The following is a 23,124-nucleotide window of genomic DNA, read 5'->3' as shown; positions in this document are numbered from 1 at the left end:
AATTAGTGAGAACTGGGTCAGCATGGGGCAAGGCAGCGGCATCTTTTAAATATTTTGTATGGTGGGGTGGGGTGGGGGTGTGAAGGCCGTCAAATACACATGCCAATTTGCGAGTGAGCTATTCGCTTATTTTCTCACATATGTGAATTCAACCAAAATAAACAGCAATGTATTATTCATGAGCCTTGTCTGTGTAAATCATTATTCCTTTTCGAAAGAAAGCTTAATTGTATGTCACAGCTATTATTGAACAGAGAGAGGAAAATTCTATCTGTCGGTTTGTCTAAGAATTCCGACGTTTACACTGAAAAGGGATGCTATGCATTTAAAAAAATGTTTTGCATAAAGATTGCCCAGACTTAAGAGCTTGAAATTCCTGATTGCTATCAACCCAGATATCTCTTAGCTTTGATTTTCCGATTTTTGTTACAAAGTAAATTTGCTCAAACCAATCTGCCCAGAGTTGATTTATTAACATTAGGGGGAACTACCTGGGTATTTCAAACATTACAGCATTGTTGTTTCAATGTTACAGCAGCATTGTGTAAAGTAAACATGTCGCGGAGTCGCAGACAGAGAGAACAACGGCAGCAAAGGTGATGTCGCTCAGCCTCAGCCCCGTTGGCCTTTTGCCCTTCCTGCCATGGCTGTGCTGTCTCACACACACACACAGGCCAGGGCGAACCACACACACACACACACACACACACACACACACACACACACACACACACACAGGACAGGGCGAGCCGCCTGGCCCTAATGAGTGTTTACAACGACATGCTGATTCCTATTAATCTGGTTCTTGTCGATTGGAGGGAGGGAAGAAGAAGGGAAGGGTGGAAGGAGGTAGGGAAGGGAGGAGGTAGGGTTTGTGTTAGAATGGGCCCGTGCCACTGAAGGTGGGAAAAAGAGTGCGCTCCCTCTCTCTCTCTCTGACAGATCGGGGCAACACCACCTCCCTTTGCTCCGACGTTACACTGAGCAGATGTGGTTCCCCAGTTGTTATTCCTAGTAATTATCCTCATTAAGTAAAAGCATGTGCCAATCAAATGCCTTTGAGAAGGGCCCTGGCCGGAGCAGAATATCGCTCTAACACCATCTCGAGAACGTCAAGCCTGTGTCATTTGGACTCATTAGTAGGCTAGATTAAAGGGGTTAGCCGACCAGGATTTGAGAGAGAGAGGCGCGCGGAATGAGCGGCTAAAGCAGAAACGTTATTGCGGCTCGTTTCACTTTCTAGTGGTTGATAAATTTGATGATTGTCACGTTGCCATGCTCAATCACATGAAAAGGCCGAAAAGTCATATGAGCCTTTTTTAATCCCTTTTTAAAAAAAGACTTCTTAGATAATTACTCCTTAAAAGTAATGAAATAAATATACATGAAAAACAACTCCAAATTCAATTAGTTGAGGATTTTTGTAATAAATTCAGGTATAAATTATATTTTACGAAATTGTTGAATAATTTATTCTACAGTAGGAACAGGGGAATATTTTATGGCATCTTAAATAGGGACACAAAACACAGAGCCATACAAAAAGGAAAGAGAAAAAAGACAAGTCCCCCCCCCAAAAACAAGATATATGAAGTCTTCATGTCGATGAACTACCATTCGTTTTCACTCTGAAGTCCCGCGATCCGTAGTAAACTGTGATTGCATGTGACAGTCTCCGGGTCCCCTGCTTTATCATGATGGATACTCCGGCAAAGTGCCTGAGCCCCTGCTGGCTCCACACGTCACCGCCGATGGCATATGCCATTAACCCCAGCTCGCCTCACCTCAGATGGGGAAGAGGAAGAGAGGAAACACGTCCCTAGGCTCCAGGAATTGGGATAATCCTTTTTTTTTCTCTCCCTCGCTAACGCAACTTTCTCTGAGTTTGCATATCAGTGCGTTTTATTTATCTTTGTTAGTGTTAGTGTGATTTTGCTCCTGTGTGTTGTTTGGTGTTTCTAATGCACATAGAAGCTTGTTTGTGTGTATCCACCAGTTACTACACAGTCCTTTCCTTTCAGACTACCCAAAAAGTTATCAATGGAGTTTTAGGGAAGTTTTAAATTTCCCATTAATAAATGGAATGACATGTAAGAAGTAGCTTGAGCTGTTGCAAATAGCATCTGCTACAAAGGGTAGCTACCATCTAGGGCAAATATAAACTGTTATTTTGATCTTAATATAATAAGCCCAGCACAATACAGTCAACACACTGTGCCTACATAGGAGACTGACAAAGAGAAATAGCAAGTTGACCTTCTCTCCCCTTTTTTCACGCCATGAAATTGAAGGTATCCTGCAAAGTATCAAATTTTCTGCATTCAGTAGGTGTTAGTGTAGTGATGATGGTAGGAGCGTGCCTGATTCTATCCACAGTCAGTTGGAGTATTCTCTCTCAGTTCAGGGCTGAGAGCGGAGTGTTTGTGTGTGAGGGAGATTCCCAGCCCAACCCAAACTCCAGCTGCTCGCTGCTTCTCAGAGATGTAAGTTCGTTTTCCACATTCCCCCCAGTGGAAAATGTGTAATTAAAATATGCCCCAAGATTGACAGTGGGGTCTCATGCAATTTGACAAGGGGGCGCCCAAAAATGTCTGTTGGATACCTAAGTATTGTTAATTAAACAGCTTTCTGGCACTCAGGCTGCTCTTTCCCTCGCCAGTTCAAAGTGTCTGGTTTGACCCATGTGTTAAAAGTTTGTATCAGTTTTCTGCGAGTATGTTTTCCTTGGCGCTGGGAACACGCAACGCCAAATTGTCTTGTTTAAAAGCGTGTTTGTTTACAGTTCATTCTTTCGCCCTTATTTTCTCCCACATGTGTACGCTAGGATAAATCCGGGTGTACGGTTACACACTCAGTTGGATTCAAATCGTATTGTAACAGGCAGATTGGTGTAAACGTTCCAGAATTAAGTTAATACGCCAGACAAAATCAGTACATTAGTGAATGGAAAAGCTGCCACTCGAGTGGTTTCGGTCGGTGTACTTAAACATGTAAGAACAAGTACAATAGTGCTCTCATCCGTTACCAAAGGAGGTTCATCAATAACATTTGGCCCTCTGATGTAAAATCAATACAACACACACTGACACAATGTTAGACCGATGGCAAATGTTGTAACATCTGTCATCGACTGGCCATAAAGATATGTCACCATTGATTTTACCGGGATCGTTTTTTTCACCTTTCTGTCCCTCTCTCTCTCGTAGTTGTTAGGGTGTAATGGAAAAATTACACCCTAACAATGTCATTATGAATGAGGCATGGTCAGCCCTGCCAAACTCAATTAATATTAGAGAAACAATGGGAGAAAGAACACTGTGATTAGATCTCTCTATTTTCCATGGGATGCTTTCCTGGCAGTTTGAAAAGGGGGTGGGATTTTTTGGGGAAAGAGTTTTGTTCAGCGCTCGCTCGATGTTTTCACTGACCTTCCAGAACTAGCCGACAGAGAGGGCTGCCTTGCTTCTAGCTCTTAGGAAACTCTGCAGTATTTCGTTTTTTATGTATTATTTCTTACGTTATTAGCCCAGAAAATTGTTTGTGTTATTACATACAGCTGGGAAGAACTATTGGATATCAGAGTGGCGGTAACTCACCAGCACTACCAGCATTACGACCAGGAATACGACTTTCCCAAAGCGGATCCTTTGTTCGCACCACCCAGAGCAATTGAACTGATTCCAGAGGCCGACCCAAAACTCGGAGCGGTCTTCTAGTCCGACTTAGGAGGCGTGCACACCACCCACCGCTTCCGAGTATATTACTCGCTAATGTTCAGTCTCTGGATAATAAAGTTGACGAGCTCAGGGCGAGGGTTTCTTTCCAGAGAGACATCAGGGATTGTAACATACTCTGTTTCACGGAAACATGGCTCTCTCGGGATATACTGTCCGAGTCGGTCCAGCCAGTTTTGTTCTCAGTTCATCGCGCAGACATGAATAAATATCTCTCCGGGAAGCAGAAGGGCGGAGGTGTATGTATGAACTTCACTGGATTTTATGGAAACTGGAAACCACACATCCTGAGGCTGCATTTATTTTAGCTGGGGATTTTAACAAAGCAAATTTGAGGAAAAGGCTGCCGAAGTTCTATCAACACATCGACTGTAGTACTCGCGCTGCTAAAACACTCGACCACTGCTACTCCAACTTCCGGGATGCATACAAGGCCCTCCCCAGCCCTCCTTTCGGCAAATCTGACCATGACTCCATTTTGCTCCTCCCTTCCTATAGGCAGAAACTCAAACAGGAAGTACCCGTGCTAAGGACTATTCAACGCTGGTCTGACCAATCGGAATCCACGCTTCAAGATTGTTTTGATCACACAAACTGGGATATGTTTCGGGTAGCTTCAGAGAATAATATTGACGTATATACTGATACGGTGACTGAGTTTATCAGGAAGTGTATAGGAGATGTTGTACCCACTGTGACTATTAAAATCTACCCTAACCAGAAACCGTGGATAGATGGCAGCATTTGCGCAAAACTGAAAGCGTGAATCACCACATTTAACCATGGCAAGGTGACTGGGAATATGGCAGAATACAAACAGCGTAGTTATTCCCTCCACAAGGCAATCAAACAGGCAAAACGTCAGTATAGGGACAAAGTGGAGTCGCAATTCAACGGCTCAGACACGAGACGTATGTGGCAGGGTCTACAGACAATCACGGACTACAAAAGGAAAACCAGCCACGTCGCGGACACCGACGTCTTGCTTCCAGACAAGCTAAACACCTTCTTCGCCCGCTTTGAGGATAATACAGTGCCACCGACGCGGCCCGCTACCAAAGACTGTGTGGGCTCGCCTTCTCCGTGGCAGATGTGAGTAAGACATTTAAGCGTGTTAACCCTCGCAAGGCTGCCGGCCCAGATGGCATCCCTAGCCGCGTCCTCAGAGCATGTGCAGACCAGCTGGCTGGTGTGTTTACAGACATATTCAATCTCTCCCTATCCCAGTCTGTTGTCCCCACATGCTTCAAGATGGCCACCATTGTCCCTGTACCCAAGAAAGCAACAGTAACTGAACTAAATGACTATCGCCTTTTGTCATCATGAAGTGCTTTGAGAGACTAGTCAATAATCATATCACCTCTACCTTACCTGCCACTCTAGACTCACTTCAATTTGCTTACCGCCCCAATAGATCCACAGACGATGCAATCGCCATCACACTGCACACTGCCCTATCCCATCTGGACTAGAGGAATACTTATGTAAGAATGATGTTCATTGACTATAGCTCAGGATTCAACACCATAGTACCCTCCAAGCTCATCATTAAGCTTGAGGCCCTAGGTCTGAACCCTGCCCTGTGCAACTGGGTCCTGGACTTCCTGACGGGCCGCCACCAGGTGATGAAGGTAGGAAACAACATCTCCACTTCGCTGATCCTCAACACTGGGGCCCCACAAGGGTGCATGCTCAGCCCCCTCCTGTACTCCCTGTTCATCCATGACTGCGTGGCCAAGCACATCTTCAACTCAATCATCAAGTTTGTAGACGACACAACAGCAGTAGGCTTGATTACCAACAATGACGAGACAGCCTACAGGGAGGAGGTGAGGGCTCTGGGAGTGTGGTGCCAGGAAAATAGCCTCTCACTCAATGTCAACAAAACAAAGGAGATAATCGTGGACTTCAGGAAACAGCAGAGGGAGCATCCCCCTATCCACATCGACGGGACCGCAGTGGAGAAGGTGGAAAGCTTCAAGTTCCTCAGCGTACACATCACTGACAAACTGAAATGGTCCACCCACACAGACAGTGTGGTGACGAAGGTGCAACAGGACAATGACCCAACACACCTCCAGGCTGTGTAAGGGCTATTTTACCAAGAAGGAGAGAGATGGAGTGTTGCATCAGATGACCTGGCCTACACAATCCCCCGACCTCAACCCAATGGAGATGGTTTGGGATGAGTCGGACCGCAGAGTGAAGGAAAAGCAGCCAACAAGTGGTCCGCATATGTTGGAAAAGCATTCCAGGTGAAGCTGGTTGAGAGAATGCCAAGAGTGTGCAAATCTGTCATCAAGGCAAAGGGTGGCTATTTGAAGAATCTCAAATATAAAATATATTTTGATTTGTTTAACACTGTTTTGGTTACTACATGATTCCATATGTGTTATTTCATAGTGTTGATGTCTTCACTATTATTCTACAACTAGAAAATAGTAAAAATAAAGAAAAACCCTTGAATGAGTAGGTGTTCTAAAACTTTTGACCGGTAGTGTACATAGATTAGAAATCACTGGCCACTTTAATAAATGGAACACTAGTCACTTTAATAATGTTTACATATCTTGCATCACTCATCTCATATGTACAGTGGGGGAACAAGTATTTAGTCAGCCACCAATTGTGCAAGTTCTCCCACTTAAAAAGATGAGAGAGGCCTGTTATTTTCATCATAGGTACACGTCAACTATGACAGACAAAATGAGGAAAAAAAATCCAGAAAATCACATTGTAGGATTTTTTATGAATTTATTTGCAAATTATGGTGGAAAATAAGTATTTGGTCAATAACAAAAGTTTCTCAATACTTTGTTATATACCCTTTGTTGGCAATGACACAGGTCAAACGTTTTCTGTAAGTCTTCACAAGGTTTTCACACACTGTTGCTGGTATTTTGGCCCATTCCTCCATGCAGATCTCCTCTAGAGCAGTGATGTTTTGGGGCTGTCGCTGGGCAACACGGACTTTCAACTCCCTCCAAAGATTTTCTATGGGGTTGAGATCTGGAGACTGGCTAGGCCACTCCAGGACCTTGAAATGCTTCTTACGAAGCCACTCCTTCATTGCCCGGGCGGTGTGTTTGGGATCATTGTCATGCTGAAAGACCCAGCCACGTTTCATCTTCAATGCCCTTGCTGATGGAAGGAGGTTTTCACTCTAAATCTCACGATACATGGCCCCATTCATTCTTTCCTTTACACGGATCAGTCGTCCTGGTCCCTTTGCAGAAAAACAGCCCCAAAGCATGATGTTTCCACCCCCATGCTTCACAGTAGGTATGGTGTTCTTTGAATGCAACTCAGCATTCTTTGTCCTCCAAACACGACGAGTTGAGTTTTTACCAAAAAGTTATATTTTGGTTTCATCTGACCATATGACATTCTCCCAATCCTCTTCTGGATCATCCAAATGCACTCTAGCAAACTTCCGACGGGCCTGGACATGTACTGGCTTAAGCAGGGGGACACGTCTGGCACTGCAGGATTTGAGTCCCTGGCGGCGTAGTGTGTTACTGATGGTAGGCTTTGTTACTTTGGTCCCAGCTCTCTGCAGGTCATTCACTAGGTCCCCCCGTGTGGTTCTGGGATTTTTGCTCACCGTTCTTGTGATCATTTTGACCCCACGGGGTGAGATCTTGCGTGGAGCCCCAGATCGAGGGAGATTATCAGTGGTCTTGTATGTCTTCCATTTCCTAATAATTGCTCCCACAGTTGATTTCTTCAAACCAAGCTGCTTACCTATTGCAGATTCAGTCTTCCCAGCCTGGTGCAGGTCTACAATTTAGTCTCTGGTGTCCTTTGACAGCTCTTTGGTCTTGGCCATAGTGTAGTTTGGAGTGTGACTGTTTGAGGTTGTGGACAGGTGTCTTTTATACTGATAACAAGTTCAAACAGGTGCCATTAATACAGGTAACGAGTGGAGGACAGAGGAGCCTCTTAAAGAAGAAGTTACAGGTCTGTGAGAGTCAGAAATCTTGCTTGTTTGTAGGTGACCAAATACTTATTTTCCACCATAATTTGCAAATAAATTCATAAAAAATCCTACAATGTGATTTTCTGGATTTTTTTCCCTCAATTTGTCTGTCATAGTTGACGTGTACCTATGATGAAAATGACAGGCCTCTCTCATCTTTTTAAGTGGGAGAACTTGCACAATTGGTGGCTGACTAAATACTTTTTTTCCCCACTGTATATACTCTATTCTATACTATTCTACTGTATCTTAGTCAATGCCGCTCTGACATTGCTCATCCATATATTTATTTATATATTCTTAATTCCATTGCTTTACTTAGATTTGTGTGTATTGGGTATATGTTGTGAAATTGTTAGATATTAATTGTTAGATATTACTGCACTGTTGGAGCTAGAAACACAAGCATTTCGCTACACCCGCAATAACATCTGCTAAACACGTGTATGTGACCAATAAAATTAATTTGATTTGATTTGACAACTCTCTCCTGAAAACCAGAACAGTATTTGGTGTTTAGGGTCCTCTGTGAAATTGAAAGTATTTTTCTAGGCTACTTTGAATTCTTCAACAACTTTGAATTTTGGCCATGGGATCCGTGGAATAAGTTTAGAGGGTGTAATACAATGTAATATTATTAATCTTAAATGTATGTTTTTAACCATTGGTAACATGGGCCTGGGATGCTCACAGGGATATTGGTATCCACAGTACTCCACCAATTATCAAATGTTCAACTCAATAGTTCTTGTATTCCCCCCCAAAATTTGTTTTGTTTTGTGGGGGACATAAATGCACTGGAATTTGACTTTAAAACTGCAAAGTTTTCTCTCTGCCTCATAGCAAAATGTGTAGAATTGCAGGATATTATCTTTAAAGCTGCAACAACAAAAATCTGTTCCCCATGACAAAATGTGTAGAATTGCAGGAAATTAGCTTGAAACTGCAACATTTTCTCTCTGATGCCAAGAGATGCGGCCCTTTAAAATATTCCTTCCCAGTGCCCAAGACTTGGTTCTTCCTGCCATGTAGTGCCGAAGTCATAGTAAAACTTGAGTTTATTCAAATTATTTTGCTATCACAAAAGGGGTCCCAGCCCCAAAATGTTTGAGAACCCTTGCTTTAAATCTTGCTTTCTCCTGAAAAATTTAATATCTGTTGGATGTAAATTGTTTTCATGTTGAAATTAGTAGAAATCCTCTAGTATATATTTTGTATTATGTGTGATCCATTTTATTCAAAATGTATTTTGAATTAGTTGATAACTTGTTCTATTTGGCAAATATCAGTTTAGAATATTAATCCAATACCAAATGATCAATAGAGAAACAGATGAATTTAGATAAACATGCCATATGTTTAATACAAAGGTATGAACGTGATATACTAAAGATGTGGTGTGTCTGTGCGTGCATGTGTGTACAAAGCGCTTGTGCATGTGTGTGTATCACAATTTGCCATGGGTTTGTTTCTTGCTGTATACCTCGTTGCGCCAGTGGTAGCAAGCAACATCTGTTTCGGCTTGTTGTTCCTCTTCGTTGCTTTTCAATTGGATTTCCTCAAGCAGGTCCAAAAGCTGTCACCTCTGCTAGGCTCTGCTAGCTATCAGCGCTGGCCCCTATATTAAGTAGGTGTTTCAGGGCTAAGCTAATAACTCTCCCTCCTCTCCTGAGTGATCACAGTCAGCACTGCCCCTCTCTGGGCTCAGTTTACCCCCCGCTCCACAGGGGTGGCTGGCCTGGGTGTCCCCCCGTTCACTCTGACACTGTGTGTGTCTGTGGTGTGTGTGTGTGGGGGATGGTGTGGTGGGATGGGACGGTGTGTGTGTGTGTGTGTGTGTGTGTGTGTGTGTGCGTACACAACCTGTGCGTTAGGGCTGGCACAATTACCATATAACCGTGTAACCGACTGTTATGGATGACGACATTCATGAAAATAAAATAACCGTCAAAACCGCCCAAAAAAATATATACAGTACCAGTCAAAAGTTTGGACACACCTACTCATTCAAGGGTTTTTCTTTATTTTTACTATTTTTTACATTGTAGAATAATAGTGGACCTCAAAACTATGAAATAACACATATGGAATCATGTAGTAACCCAAAAACTGTTTATATTTATATTTGAGATTCTTCAAATAGCCACCCTTTGCCTTGATGACAACTTTGCACACTCTTGGCATTCTCTCAAACAGCTTCATGAGGTAGTCACCTGGAATGCATTTCAATTAACAGGTGTGCCTTCTTAAAAGTTAATTTGTGGAATTTCTTTCCTTCTTAATGCGTTTGAGCCAATCAGTTGTGTTGTGACAAGGTGGGGGGCGGGGGGGGGGTTATGTTGTGGGCTACCACAGCATTCTCCAGCGATACCTCGGACAACATTGACCATTCAACTACTGGCGAAATCTCCTCACTATGATTTCAAACTGTGTTTGTAATACACAATGAAATTAAACACAGACTACCCCTTGCTAATCAGGAAACGCTTGGGTATGTTGTGGTGGACTGTCATTACAATTCCTTAATGGGACCCTGGTAAAATGATATTTGTAGTGTAGCTAGCCACGGAATGGCTCTGAATTCACTATCAGCATGCAGTCAAAGCTATAACAAAATCGTATCCTGTTGTCGACAACAGATAGGAGTTGCATTCATAACATTACTAACTTAGCTAGCTAACATACATTTCGAAAAAACAAGTTATATTAAGTGGCTAGCTAGCTAGCGTTAGCAACGTTTGGCGGTCAATGAGACTGGGAGCTAGCTAACCAGCTGAGCTATCAAACAGTGTAACAAAAGTATAATTCTAAAAATACTCCAACAGGTTCTGCATTTAAGGAATCCCAGTAGCAAGTACTCCTGGTGCACTGTTAAATTATTTACCCATAAAAAATAAAATGGAAGAAAACTCTCTGTTTCTGCCATAGCCTACACTGGCATTCATGCGATTTAAACGTGAGCTTGTCCAAGGTGTCGGACTCGACGACAGTTGCTATCCTTTGGAGCGCTGCGATTGGTTGCCCAAAATTCTGGAGCGGGGCTTACCGACAGGTCAATTTGACTTGTAAACTCATGGGTACACTCGCAATGGCTGCCTTGTATTGTGATGCAATAATTTCCATGGTAATGTAGAATGTTAATTAATTATGTTAAAGGATGTGGCTCATGCAATGAAATACATTTTTTGTAAATGTCAGTTGAGTTGAATCAACAAATCACAGCACATATTGATGGGTACACTTCCTGCTTTTACTTCCTGCTTTGCTCCTATGGGTACACTCGCAATGGCCACCAGTCCGCCCATTATGCCATCATTGACTTGAATGGGACACCCATTCTATTCATTCTATTTCTATGGCTGCACATGCAGTCAGGAGTTTTTTTGTCGGTTATTACGGTGACCGCGGTCATTTGGCTGGCCAATAACCGTCATCCAAAATTCCATGACCGTCACAGCTCTAGCATGCGTGCGTTGTGTTGTGTTGTTACCACTGTCCTCTCTCCACTATTGGCCTACATCAGATCTACAGCATGGTGCAGGCTCTGACACAATTTATTTCCTCAGCCATTATCACTTAAATTTTTTAGGTACATCACTTTTATACATATGGTATAAACAATATAAAGGCTTGCCCATTCAAATAATGATTTATCATTGTAGAATCGAGGCTATAATCTGAAAAGAGTTTTGATGGCCTGTCCCTAGTGCAAACTGGCACTGTGTTGACGGCTGAAAATTACATTCAGAGTGGTATATGTTCTGCCATCATTATAACAGCAACTGAGTGCATAATTAATATGGCTTTTGGCCCAGAATGAAATCCAACCAACATATGTGAGTGATGTAGAAATGCCTCACCCAAGGAAAATTTGATTTGTTTTAGAATACTGTAGTTTACGTAATCCCTGAATGCCTGTTAGGCTGTGTGTGTGTGGACGGACTAAGGATTGTTGTTTTTTAATGTATCAATCACCCTAGGCAAACCACTGTTAATCTACCGGTGTCATCCAAAATGTTGCAGATAAAATGTTTGGTATGTTGTTGAGATCCATTTATTTTATCCAAAACCTTAAAACTTTTAAGTATCGTCTTAATTATATTCTTTTCAGAATGTTGAAAAAGTGATTCAGTTGAAAATATGGAATTTTTTGCAGTCGTTCATTTGGTTATATCAGCAAAATTAATAATAGTATTGAATATGTCATATTTTTCCCCATTATGCTTAATGCGCCAGATTTGATCACAAGTTTTATCTTCAAGCCTTTTCGATCAGGAGAGTTGGTAGTTGGCTCTCTTTCTGACAGAGCGGCTGCCTGCCGGCATCCCAGCTGGACGAAATACAGAGAAGTTTGATCTAAATGTGAGGACCTGCAAAGCATCAACTTCGAGGGCTCGGGGCTTTGACGGACAGCTTTATTTGACAGGCCGTGAGCGGTTAAAGTGAAAGTTATGTATACAAGTTAATTAAACTGTTTTTGTGTAGAGGGGTCATAGACATTAGCAGGTATCCTCCGCAAAAAGTGTGAACCTTTTTTTCACACAGTGTTTTAACCTCTTCTGTCTCTCATTTAACGTAATGACTGCCAGGTGTGGTGGGATTTTCCAACCTCTGCCAAGCTACGGACAGGGCAATCGCTCGGTCTGTGAAAAGATTTCAAGTGATGTAGAAATTTTACGGATATAACTTTTGTAATGTGTCATTTGTTGCTAAAGCATAGCTTTTTGACAGAGCACCAATGCCTGAAATTTTCTGTTGGACTGACCTTAACATTGTAGATGACTGAGTTTGTGTCGTAATTGAGCTATAATGAGACTTGGATGATTTCTCTGAGTTGCTGTAGCTCAGAACGTCTCGATAGTGTTTTGCTCGGAAGTTGAACAGTTTTATAAATCAAATTATGATCAATACATACAATACTAACAGCCAAAATACAGTGATGAAAGCTGTTTTGAAACCTATAGTTGGTTGTATTTAAATGGAAAGTTTTGTTTCCTCTCACTTTATCTAGATCATTTGAATGCAATTGTCATAAAACCCTGTGACAACTGTCCTTGATCAGTCTGATGGCACATTCAATCAAAATAAATATTTTTCAAGAGGCCACAAAAAAGAGGAGGTGGTCATCTGAAAATATTCACACAAAATAATCAGGAACAATAACATAATTAGAAGGACGTAACCTCACGATAACCTTAAGGGAACATTCCATAATGTCCAGGAAACCGTTTGAGCTCATCAGACGGTGGCTTAAACCTGATGGAAGGGCTCCACACCTTGCTGACTTCTCTCCCATCATCAGGCAGCTATGGTGGCCATGTCCATTTGGTACAGAAGTGGTGTCAGGAGCCGTTATATATTCTGCTGCGGGAAGTAGAAAGCTGCCCGCCACTCGCCTTGCTCAGACACTGGCTCTCCTTAATCATAGTTTTCATTTCAGTACATTTAGATTTCGGTTCCCAAGGACAATGTCATCAATAAAACAGGCTTTGTGAGATTTTTACCTGCTGCTACCTAACTTTGCACATTAGGGAGGGGCCACGGGAAAAAGAGGAGGTGGTCATCTGTGAACATTTATAATAATTTGTTACGTAGGCTAGGGGGCTTGAGCCGAGCAGGGATGTAAGGGAGAAGCATGAAGGCACACACATCCATAAAGTGGGGCAGGAGGACTCCTAAATGAATGTCAAGTGAATTTCTGTTTCTTGTCACAAAGTAATGAGGAGCTAGGGCCCTTCTTCATTGTGACATACACGGCATTCGCTCTCAATCTGAGGGGGAACTCTTAACTGATGTATGGCCTCAAATTGGAGAGGAATTTATCTGTGCTCAACGCAGGGCTGTCGTGTCGGGAGGGTGAAGGGAAGGGAACATGCTTGGATGGACTCGACTCGTCACGAGGGTTTTTGCAGTAGTGCTGTCTCACTTTCTTATTCTAGCTGTCAGTACAAGTATTTCTTACATTAGTTTGGTATCCCACTTTGCCGACTCAATGTCCTAAGCCAGGGCACGTATTCAAATGCTGATATAGGATCAGGTCTCCCTCCCCATCCATATAATCTTATTCATTATGATCTAAAAGGCTAAACTTATCCTATATCAGCACATCTACTGAGCCTTTATGTATACGGGCCCAGGTGTGAGGGTCTACTTTATCAAAGTTATACATTTGTTCTGACTGCAATGTTTGAGAGTAGTTGATTTGGTTTTGACCCCTTCTAATGAATTGTGTGCTGCTGGGATTTTGACTGCCTACTTCTCTAGCTAGCACACATAGCATTTCCCCACTGTTTATTCAAATCACATGTTATTTTTTTGTATTCCGATGCACCACACTGCATTTCTCAAGGGTGATATATGTTTTTGCAAACACAATGTTTGTTGGCGTTAACTTTTTAAACATACAATTGTTCCCTAATTAGTTTGGTCGTAATTAATTCAGGCATTTTGTTTGATGTATATGTAGCAATACTTTGAAAGCAACTATGCCAATCCTTTGCATAAATTTGTACCATTTTACTGCAGAGTTCAAAAGAAACTGGGCTCTGTTTAGAAAAGCGCACAATGCATTTAAATAATACACTCCATTTTTACAATGTTTGTTTTTAACAGAAAAATGAATGAATTAACATTTTAAACAATCCATCATCATTGTTTTGATGCCACTTATTTTTAACTCAATTATATTCTAATTGATCATTTTTCGTAATGTGCGAGAGATGTTTTCCCACTTTGTTCGCTACACAACAAAAGATTAATTGCAAATAAAAGAAATGATCAAAAACATGATAATTAATTTGTAACAATAAGGAGGAATTTGCGATTCTAATGCAATACAATGTGTTATGTGTTGCAAATTACCTCCTACTGTCTCTGGGTATTGTTTTTTTGGTATGTGTGGGGTACATTTTCAGTGCTGCACTTCGATACAGAGTTTTAAGGGCAACCTTTTGTGTCTTAACTATAACCACACCGTCATATAAACAAGCTTATGTACAGGATGATATTGCCAAGTGGGTTAAAATGCACCTTTCTCATGATCTCATAATATAATTTTTTATACTTTTGTGTTTTAGAGGCAGGTAATGAAATAGTTAGATTGAAAGTGACACCTCCTGGTGCATCCATTTTGTTTTGTGTGTGTGTGGCCATTGGAGTGGCTGGATAAAGAGGACAGATGTCCTAAGATGGCACCAGACAGACAGAGGGCAGTCCATAGGGGACATAAGCAGGACCAGAGGAGTTGGGCGATAGCCCGGGTTGGAGGTGCCATCGTACAGGCCATCAAGCCTGTCACCGCGAATGGGGCCCCCAAATCATGTTGTCAATGGTGATGCATCGAGATCTTGCTCTGGCAAATTGGATGTTCCAAACTCGCGCTTGATTGATGCCCTGACCACGTCGCCTATTCAAGAGGTGTCATCTAACCGCCGAAAGATCAGGAAAGAGAAAAGAAGCAAGCAAGAAAAAACAACAATATGTTATTTTGAGTGCCGGGGTTATGCAAAATGATAAAAGTTTGTACTGTGAGTAGGACTCGAAGAGTCTGCCCTCGTCTGACATTAGGCCCAAACTCACGACAGCCTTGGAATTGATAGGACAATTCCGCAGTCCTCCTTTGTGAATCATGTCTCTTCACTGTGCCTATTAAGGTTAGAGGACTGCATTATGGGGTGAAGGTGAATGTACAGCTTGTACATTCAATAAAGACAACAATGGGTTAATGAAAAATCACAACTTTTTCACGGCCAAAAAATGTGCCCTTTATGTGCCCAAGGGCATTCCATTCTTGTGCGCACAGTACTAGCCGCAGAGTTTTGTGAACCTGAAATATCTTTCTTTATTTGCCTTTTCTTTCATTCCTTCACTCGCCTCCTCGACTGATTATTCTCGATAAACTCCTACGTGTGTATGTTTTTGTGTGTCTGTCTGTTTGTGTATGTGTTTGTCTGAGTGTGTCTGCGTGCCTCTGTCTGCCAGGGAATACAAATTGAACATGGCCACTTGAGGGTGAAATATTTCTGTTCCGTAAAGCCAGAGGAAACCTTGGGTTTCAGGCTTTGATCGGCTCGAAGCAGAGATGCTTTTCTCACAGAAGTGCCCCAGTTTAAAGAAGTTCTCCACTCTCTTAAGTCCTCCAAACCCACTCTGTAGGGCTCGCTAGAAACAAAACAGCCTTTTGCTCAGTCCACTTTTCCCTCTCCATAGAGCGAAATATGTGTAAATACGTTGAAATACTGTAGGTATAGAAATACATTATGTTATTCATGACGCAAGATAATAAAAGAGAAAATGAGAAAAAAGATTGTAACAACTTTTTTTTTCTTCTGTGTGTGTGTGTGTGTGTGTAGGGCCTGTTCATCTTCCTGATATATGGGGTGTGCAACACAGAGGTAAGTCTGCATTGTGTCTCAAGGCTGTCGCAGTGAATGAGAGAAATGACACGTTTCTGATGGGCTCGCTCTGCTTAAAAGGGGGGCGACGGATTGAAGGAAGGGGACTAGGGAGCGGGGGGAGGCTTTCCACATGAGCGTCCCACTGCCCTTCATGCTTGAGCTAACTTATATGCATCCAGCCATCGCCATTAAACACTGACACGGCCGGTACTCAGCGTAGTCATTCCTCACCCACATTGGCTAATATTTCACTGCCTCTTTAAGTTTTTTAACTCACGGTCCTCCATTTAGCATCCTGACAATAGGGCTACTCCGCCACTGGAGGAATAGAGGGACTGGAGGATCTAGCGCTTTGTCGATGGGGAAAAACAATATGCAGCTTGAGGAATGGGAGGGAGTGGCGAGGTATCATATTGAGATGGTTGGTTATTACCATTTAGATTTACTTTGGGATACAAAGACGGGATGAAAAAGGGGGGAATCTGACTTTATGGATGAGGTTCAATTGAATGAATCACTCTTGGTCAAATAGTTATTTTTTTCTCTATTGCCATGTAAATAGGGCGGGAGTTGAATGTGCATAAGCAGATATCACACATTATAGTCGCGCTGAAGTGGAGCCTAATTATTTCTGAAGTCCAATTGCTCATTTCAAGATGTTAACCTTGCTCTGCCTAGAGATGCTTTTACATTCAGCAAGACTGAATGGAAATGGATTTCTTCTCACTGAGGAGATTCAAATGTTTGAAATTAAGCTCACTTCTGATTTGCTTTTGACCAAAGTAATGGCCTGCAATTACTTTGATATGCTATCACAATACAGTAAGTAGCCTGTTGTTGTACTTCACAGTGACGTATTTGTTTTCACTAAAATAATACTTCCCTGTAAGAAACCCCCCCGAAAAAACAAAATAATTACTGACCAGTTTGTTTAACACTTTTGCTACATGATTTCAAATGTGTTATTTCATAGTTTTGATGTCGTCACTATTATTCTACAATGTAAAAAATAGTAAAAATAAAGAAAAACCCTTGAATGAGTAGGTGTGTCCAAACTTTTGACTGGTAGTATTATATATATACAGTGGGGAGAACAAGTATTTGATACACTGCCGATTTTGCAGGTTTTCCTACTTACAAAGCATGTAGAGGTCTGTAATTTGTATCATAGGTACACTTCAACTGTGAGAGACAAAATCTAAAACAAAAATCCAGAAAATCACATTGTATGATTTTTAAGTAATGAATTTGCATTTTATTGCATGACATAAGTATTTGATACATCAGAAAAGCAGAAATTAATATTTGGTACAGAAACCTTTGTTTGCAATTACAGATATCATACGTTTCCTGTAGGTCTTGACCAGGTTTGCACACACTGCAGCAGGGATTTTGGCCCACTCCTCCATACAGACCTTCTCCAGATCCTTCAGGTTTCGGGGCTGTCGCTGGGCAATACAGACTTTCAGCTCCCTCCAAAGATTTTCTATTGGGTTCAGGTCTGGAGACTGGCTAGGCCACTCCAGGACCTTGAGATGCTTCTTACGGAGCCACTCCTTAGTTGCCCTGGCTGTATGTTTCGGGTCATTGTCATGCTGGAAGACCCAGCTACGACCCATCTTCAATGCTCTTACAGAGGGAAGGAGGTTGTTGGCCAAGATCTCGCGATACATGGCCCCATCCATCCTCCCCTCAATACGGTGCAGTCGTCCTGTCCCCTTTGCAGAAAAGCATCCCCAAAGAATGATGTTTCCACCTCCATGCTTCACGGTTGGGATGGTGTTCTTAGGGTTGTACTCATCCTTCTTCTTCCTCCAAACACGGCGAGTGGAGTTTAGACCAAAAAGCTCTATTTTTGTCTCATCAGACCACATGACCTTCTCCCATTCCTCCTCTGGATCATCCAGATGGTCATTGGCAAACTTCAGACGGGCCTGGACATGCGCTGGCTTGAGCAGGGGGACCTTGCGTGCGCTGCAGGATTTTAATCCATGACGGTGTAGTGTGTTACTAATGGTTTTCTTTGAGACTGTGGTCCCAGCTCTCTTCAGGTCATTGACCAGGTCCTGCCGTGTAGTTCTGGGCTGATCCCTCACCTTCCTCATGATCATTGATGCCCCACAAGGTGAGATATTGCATGGAGCCCCAGACCGAGGGTGATTGACCGTCATCTTGAACTTCTTCCAATTTCTAATAATTGCGCCAACAGCTGTTGCCTTCTCACCAAGCTGCTTGCCAATTGTCCTGTAGCCCATCCCAGGTCTACAATTTTATCCCTGATGTCCTTACACAGCTCTCTGGTCTTGGCCATTGTGGAGAGGTTGGAGTCTGTTTGATTGAGTGTGTGGACAGATGTATTTTATACAGGTAACGAGTTCAAACAGGTGCAGTTAATACAGGTAATGAGTGGAGAACAGGAGGGCTTCTTAAAGAAAAACTAACAGGTCTGTGAGAGCCGGAATTCTTACTGGTTGGTAGGTGCTCAAATACTTATGTCATGCAATAAAATGCAAATGAATTACTTAAAAATCACACAGACCTCTACATGCTTTGTAAGTAGGAAAACCTGAAAAATCGGCAGTGTATCAAATACTTGTTTTCCCCACTGTATATACCTTAGAACTGGGTGACTTCTCTCAATGCATCAAGGATGCATAAAGAATATAATCTTCTGATGCTATGACTTAGTGGGCAAGGTCATTGTCACTGGGGCACAGTATAATGTCCACTCTTCCTCTCCATCACCCCCCTCTCCATCCCCGTCTTCTGCCCCCCTCCCTCCATCACAGGGGTCCACGCAGTACGTGACCGCAAGAGTTAGGACACCTCTCCTCTCTCTGCTCCCTTAGTTTTTTATCATTCTGCTCTACAGAGAGGTGTGAAGAGGTGTCCCTGAGTCATAGCACTGCATTGACATAGCAGACGCACGGGCCTGACCCCCCACATTGTAAAATAAATCATTGTCGCATTCTTGCTTAAGTGGCATTTTTAGTGTGCAGGAATCCATTTTCTTACTTCATGTTCTCCTTGACCTCTGGGTCTTCACAATTTGTGAGCAACCAATGTACACGTTCTGCTTTTCAAAAGGGGTTTTGTAAATACTAAACGTAATAATCTTCCCTTTTTTTCTCCCTCTTTTATTTTTTGCTTTTCTTGCGCTTTGTCCTTTTTTGCTTTTTCGACGCCGCTTGAAGGTGTGACAGAAAACACTGGCAGCTTCACGTTTCGCCCCCTGACATCCAAAGGAAATTTAATAGAAAAATTGCAAAAGCTGAATAGAATGATCAAAGTTTTTGTGTGTGTGTGACTAGGGGTAAATCAGATCATTAAGGAGCGGAAAGGAGAGGCCAGAGTGAGACATTCTGTTCTGTCTGCTCTCGTTTAAGCAAACCAGCCCAGATCACCAGGGAAGGTAACATCCAATGACCTCACGTTGGATTAAATTATCGCAGATGTGACGAGACAGAGAGAGAAAGTTTAGTTTATTAGAATCCCACTTAGCTACTGCACATGCAGCAGCTACTCTTCCTGGGGTCCACATAAAATGTACAAATACATGACAAAGTACAGAACAGTAATAGACAAGAACAACATAAGATATTATAAGGGACAACAAAAATACTATTTACACACTATTCATATATACATATGTATGTTCTTATATACAGTACAGTTAAATTAGATCTTTAGAAAGAGGACAGGCGCTGTGATATGTTTTTTTTTTTTAATCTGTTTTTTAAAGCTAAACTTGCTTTTTACCTGAGTAAGCGCTGGTGGCAGAGCATTCCACGATGACATGGGTCTATACATAACTGAGCGATGCATTAAATATGTTTTTGTTTTATGTACTGTGAAGAAACCCATGGTGTGGTGTCTGGTGGGGCATGTACAGTGCCTTCAGAAAGTATTCACACCTCTGACTTTTTCCACGTTTTGTTGTGTTACAGCCTGAATTTAAAATGTATTACATTGTGGTTTGTGTCACTGGTCTACACCCAATACCCCATAAGGTCAAAGTTGAATTATGTTTTTAGAATTTTTTTTACAAATTAATAAAAAATGCAAAGCTGAAGTGTCTTTAGTCAATAAGTATTCAACCCCTTTGTTATGGCATGCCTAAATAAATTCAGGAGTAAACATGTGCTTAACAAGTCACATAATAAGTTGCATGGACTCACTCTGTGTGCAATAATAGTGTTTAACATGATTTTTGAATGACTACCTCATCTCTGTGCCCCACACATGCAATTATCTGTAAAGTCCCTCAGTCGAGCAGTGAATTTCAAACTCAGATTCAACCACAAAGACCAGGGAGGTTTTCCAATGTCTCACAAAGAAGGGCACCTATTTGTAGATGGGTAAAAAAAAAAAAAGCTGACATTGAATATCCCTTTGAGCATGGTGAAGTTATTAATTACACTTTGGATGGTGTAGCAATACACCCAGTCACTACAAAGATACAGGCGTCCTTCCTAACTTGCCGGAGAGAAAGGAAACCGCTCAGGAATTTCACCATGAGGCCAATGGTGATTTTAAAACAGTTACAGAGTTTAATGGCTGTGATAGGAGAAAACTTAGGATGGATCAACAACATTGTAGTTACTCCACAATACTAACCTAATTGACAGAGTGAAAAGAAGGAAGCCTGTACAGAATAAAAATATTACAAAACATGCATCCTGTTTCCAATAAGGACCTAAAGTAAAAGTGCAAAGAAATTATCTTTATGTCCTGAATACAAAAGTGTTTATGTTTGGGGCAAATCCAACACAACTCATCACTGAGTACCACTCTTCATATTTTCAAGCATGTTGGTGGCTGTATCATGTTATGGATATGCTTGTCATCTGCGAGGACTAGGGAGTTTTTTAGGATAAAAAGAAACGGAATAGAGCTAAGCACAGGCAAAATCCTAGAGGAAAACCTGGTTCAGTCTGCTTTTCAACAGACACTGGGAGATAAATTCACCTTTCAGCAGAACAATAACCTAAAACACAAGGCCAAATCTACACTGGAGTTGCTTACCAAGAAGACATTGAATGTTCCTGAGTGGCCTAGTTACAGGTTTGACTTTAATCGGCTTGAAAATCTATGGCAAGACTTTAAAATGGCTGTCTAGCAATGATCAACAACCAACTTGACAGAGCTTGAAGAATTGTTTTATGTGCAAATATTGTACAATCCAGGAGTGCAAGGCTCTTAGAGACTTACCCAGAAAGATTTTTTTTTTGAAATATGTTAAGGGATATGAATACTTTCTGAAGGCACTGTATGTCTGTTTGAAGAGTATGCAAATAGATTATACAAGTGGTTATGCATTTTCAAAACACAAATGTTTCTTAAGAAGAATAGAAGAGAAGTAGTCAATTTTCTCTTCAACCATGAAAGACTACCATGCATATTGTTGATGTTAGTCCTGTGTGTACAGTTAATGGCAAGGTCTTTCTTTGCTGCACTTGACCATATTACCGGACAGTAATCAAGATGGGACAAGATCAAAGCCTGACCAACTAGTATAGTTGATCTTTGTGTCAAAAACACAGAACATCTTTTTATAACAGACATACTGTACCTCTCCCCATCTTCACAACACCTTTGTCAATATGACTTGACCATGATAACTGACCATCCAATGTTACTCCTAGGAGTTCAGCTTCTTCAACTTGTTCAATGGTCACACCCTTTATGCACAACTCCAGTTGAGGTTAAGGTCTAAGAGAATGCTCTGAACCTAATACAATGTCTTTGGTTTTAGATGTACAGTTGAAGTCGGACGTTTACATACACCTTAGCCAAATACATTTAAACTCTGTTTTTCAAAATTCCTGACATTTATTCCTAGTAACAATTCCCTGTCTTAGGTCAGTTAGGATCACCACTTTTATTTTAAGAATGTGAAATGTCAGCATAATAGTAGAGAGAATGATTTATTTCAGCTTTTATTTATTTCATCACATTCCCAGTGGGTCAGAAGTTTACATACACTCAATTAGTATTTGGTAGCATTGCCTTTCAATTGTTTAACTTGGGTCAAACGTTTCGGGTTAGCCTTCCACAAGCTTCCCACAATAAGTTGGGTGAATTTTGGCCCATTCCTCCTGACAGAGCTGGTGTAACTGAGTCAGGTTTGTAGGCCTCCTTGCTCGCACACGCTTTTTCAGTTCTGCCCACAAATGTTCTATAGGATTGAGGTCAGGGCTTTGTGATGGCCACTCCAATACCTTGACTCTGTTGTCTTTAAGCCATTTCGCCACAACTTTGGAAGTATGCTTGGGGTCATTGTCCATTTGGAAGACCCATTTGCGACCAAGCTTTAACTTCCTGACTGATGTCTTGAGATGTTTCTTCAATATATCCACATAATTTTCCTTCCTCATGATGCCATCTATTTTGTGAAGTGCACCAGTCCCTCCTGCAGCAAAACACCCCCACAGCATGATGCTGCCACCCCCGTGCTTCACGGTTGGGATGGTGTTCTTCGGCTTGCAAGCGACCCCCTTTTTCCTCCAAATATAACGATGGTCATTATGGCCAAACAGTTCTATTTTTGTTTCATCAGACCAGAGGACATTTCTCCAAAAAGTACGTTCTTTGTCCCCATGTGCTTTTTTTATGGCGGTTTTGGAGCAGTGGCTTCTTCCTTGCTGAGCGGCCTTTCAGGTTATGTTGATATAGGACTCATTTTACTGTGGATATAGATACTTTTGTACCTGTTTCCTCCAGCATCTTCACAAGGTCCTTTGCTGTTGTTCTGGGATTGATTTGCACTTTTCGCACCAAAGTACATACATCTCTAGGAGACAGAACGCGTCTCCTTCCTGAGCAGTATGACTGCTGCGTGGTCCCATGGTGTTTATACTTGCGTACTATTGTTTGTACAGATGAACGTGGTACCTTCAGGCGTTTGGAAATTGCTCCCAAGGATGAACCAGACTTGTGGAGGTCTACAATTTGTTTTCTGAGGTCTTGGCTGATTTCTTTTGATTTTCCCATGATGTCAAGCAAAGAGGCACTG

At 41.8% G+C, this 23,124-nt stretch overlaps 1 protein-coding gene across 1 annotated transcript in view; it reads left to right on the top strand.

The window, feature by feature from the left end:
- The window catches only part of LOC311131316 (adhesion G protein-coupled receptor D2), a gene marked incomplete at its 5' end in the record, with an annotated part of 177,426 nt that overhangs the window by 82,248 nt on the left and 72,054 nt on the right, over positions 1 to 23,124 (top strand). Inside the window, one exon of the mRNA XM_084164219.1 lies at positions 16,065 to 16,106. Within this exon, the coding sequence (XP_084020345.1) occupies positions 16,065 to 16,106 (42 nt within the window). The remainder of the gene's footprint in view (positions 1 to 16,064; positions 16,107 to 23,124) is intronic.

This window comes from Coregonus lavaretus (genome assembly GCF_964263955.1).
Source record: "Coregonus lavaretus genome assembly, chromosome: 6".
Lineage (NCBI taxonomy): Eukaryota > Metazoa > Chordata > Actinopteri > Salmoniformes > Salmonidae > Coregonus > Coregonus lavaretus.
This window is presented reverse-complemented; position numbering and strand designations above follow the sequence as displayed.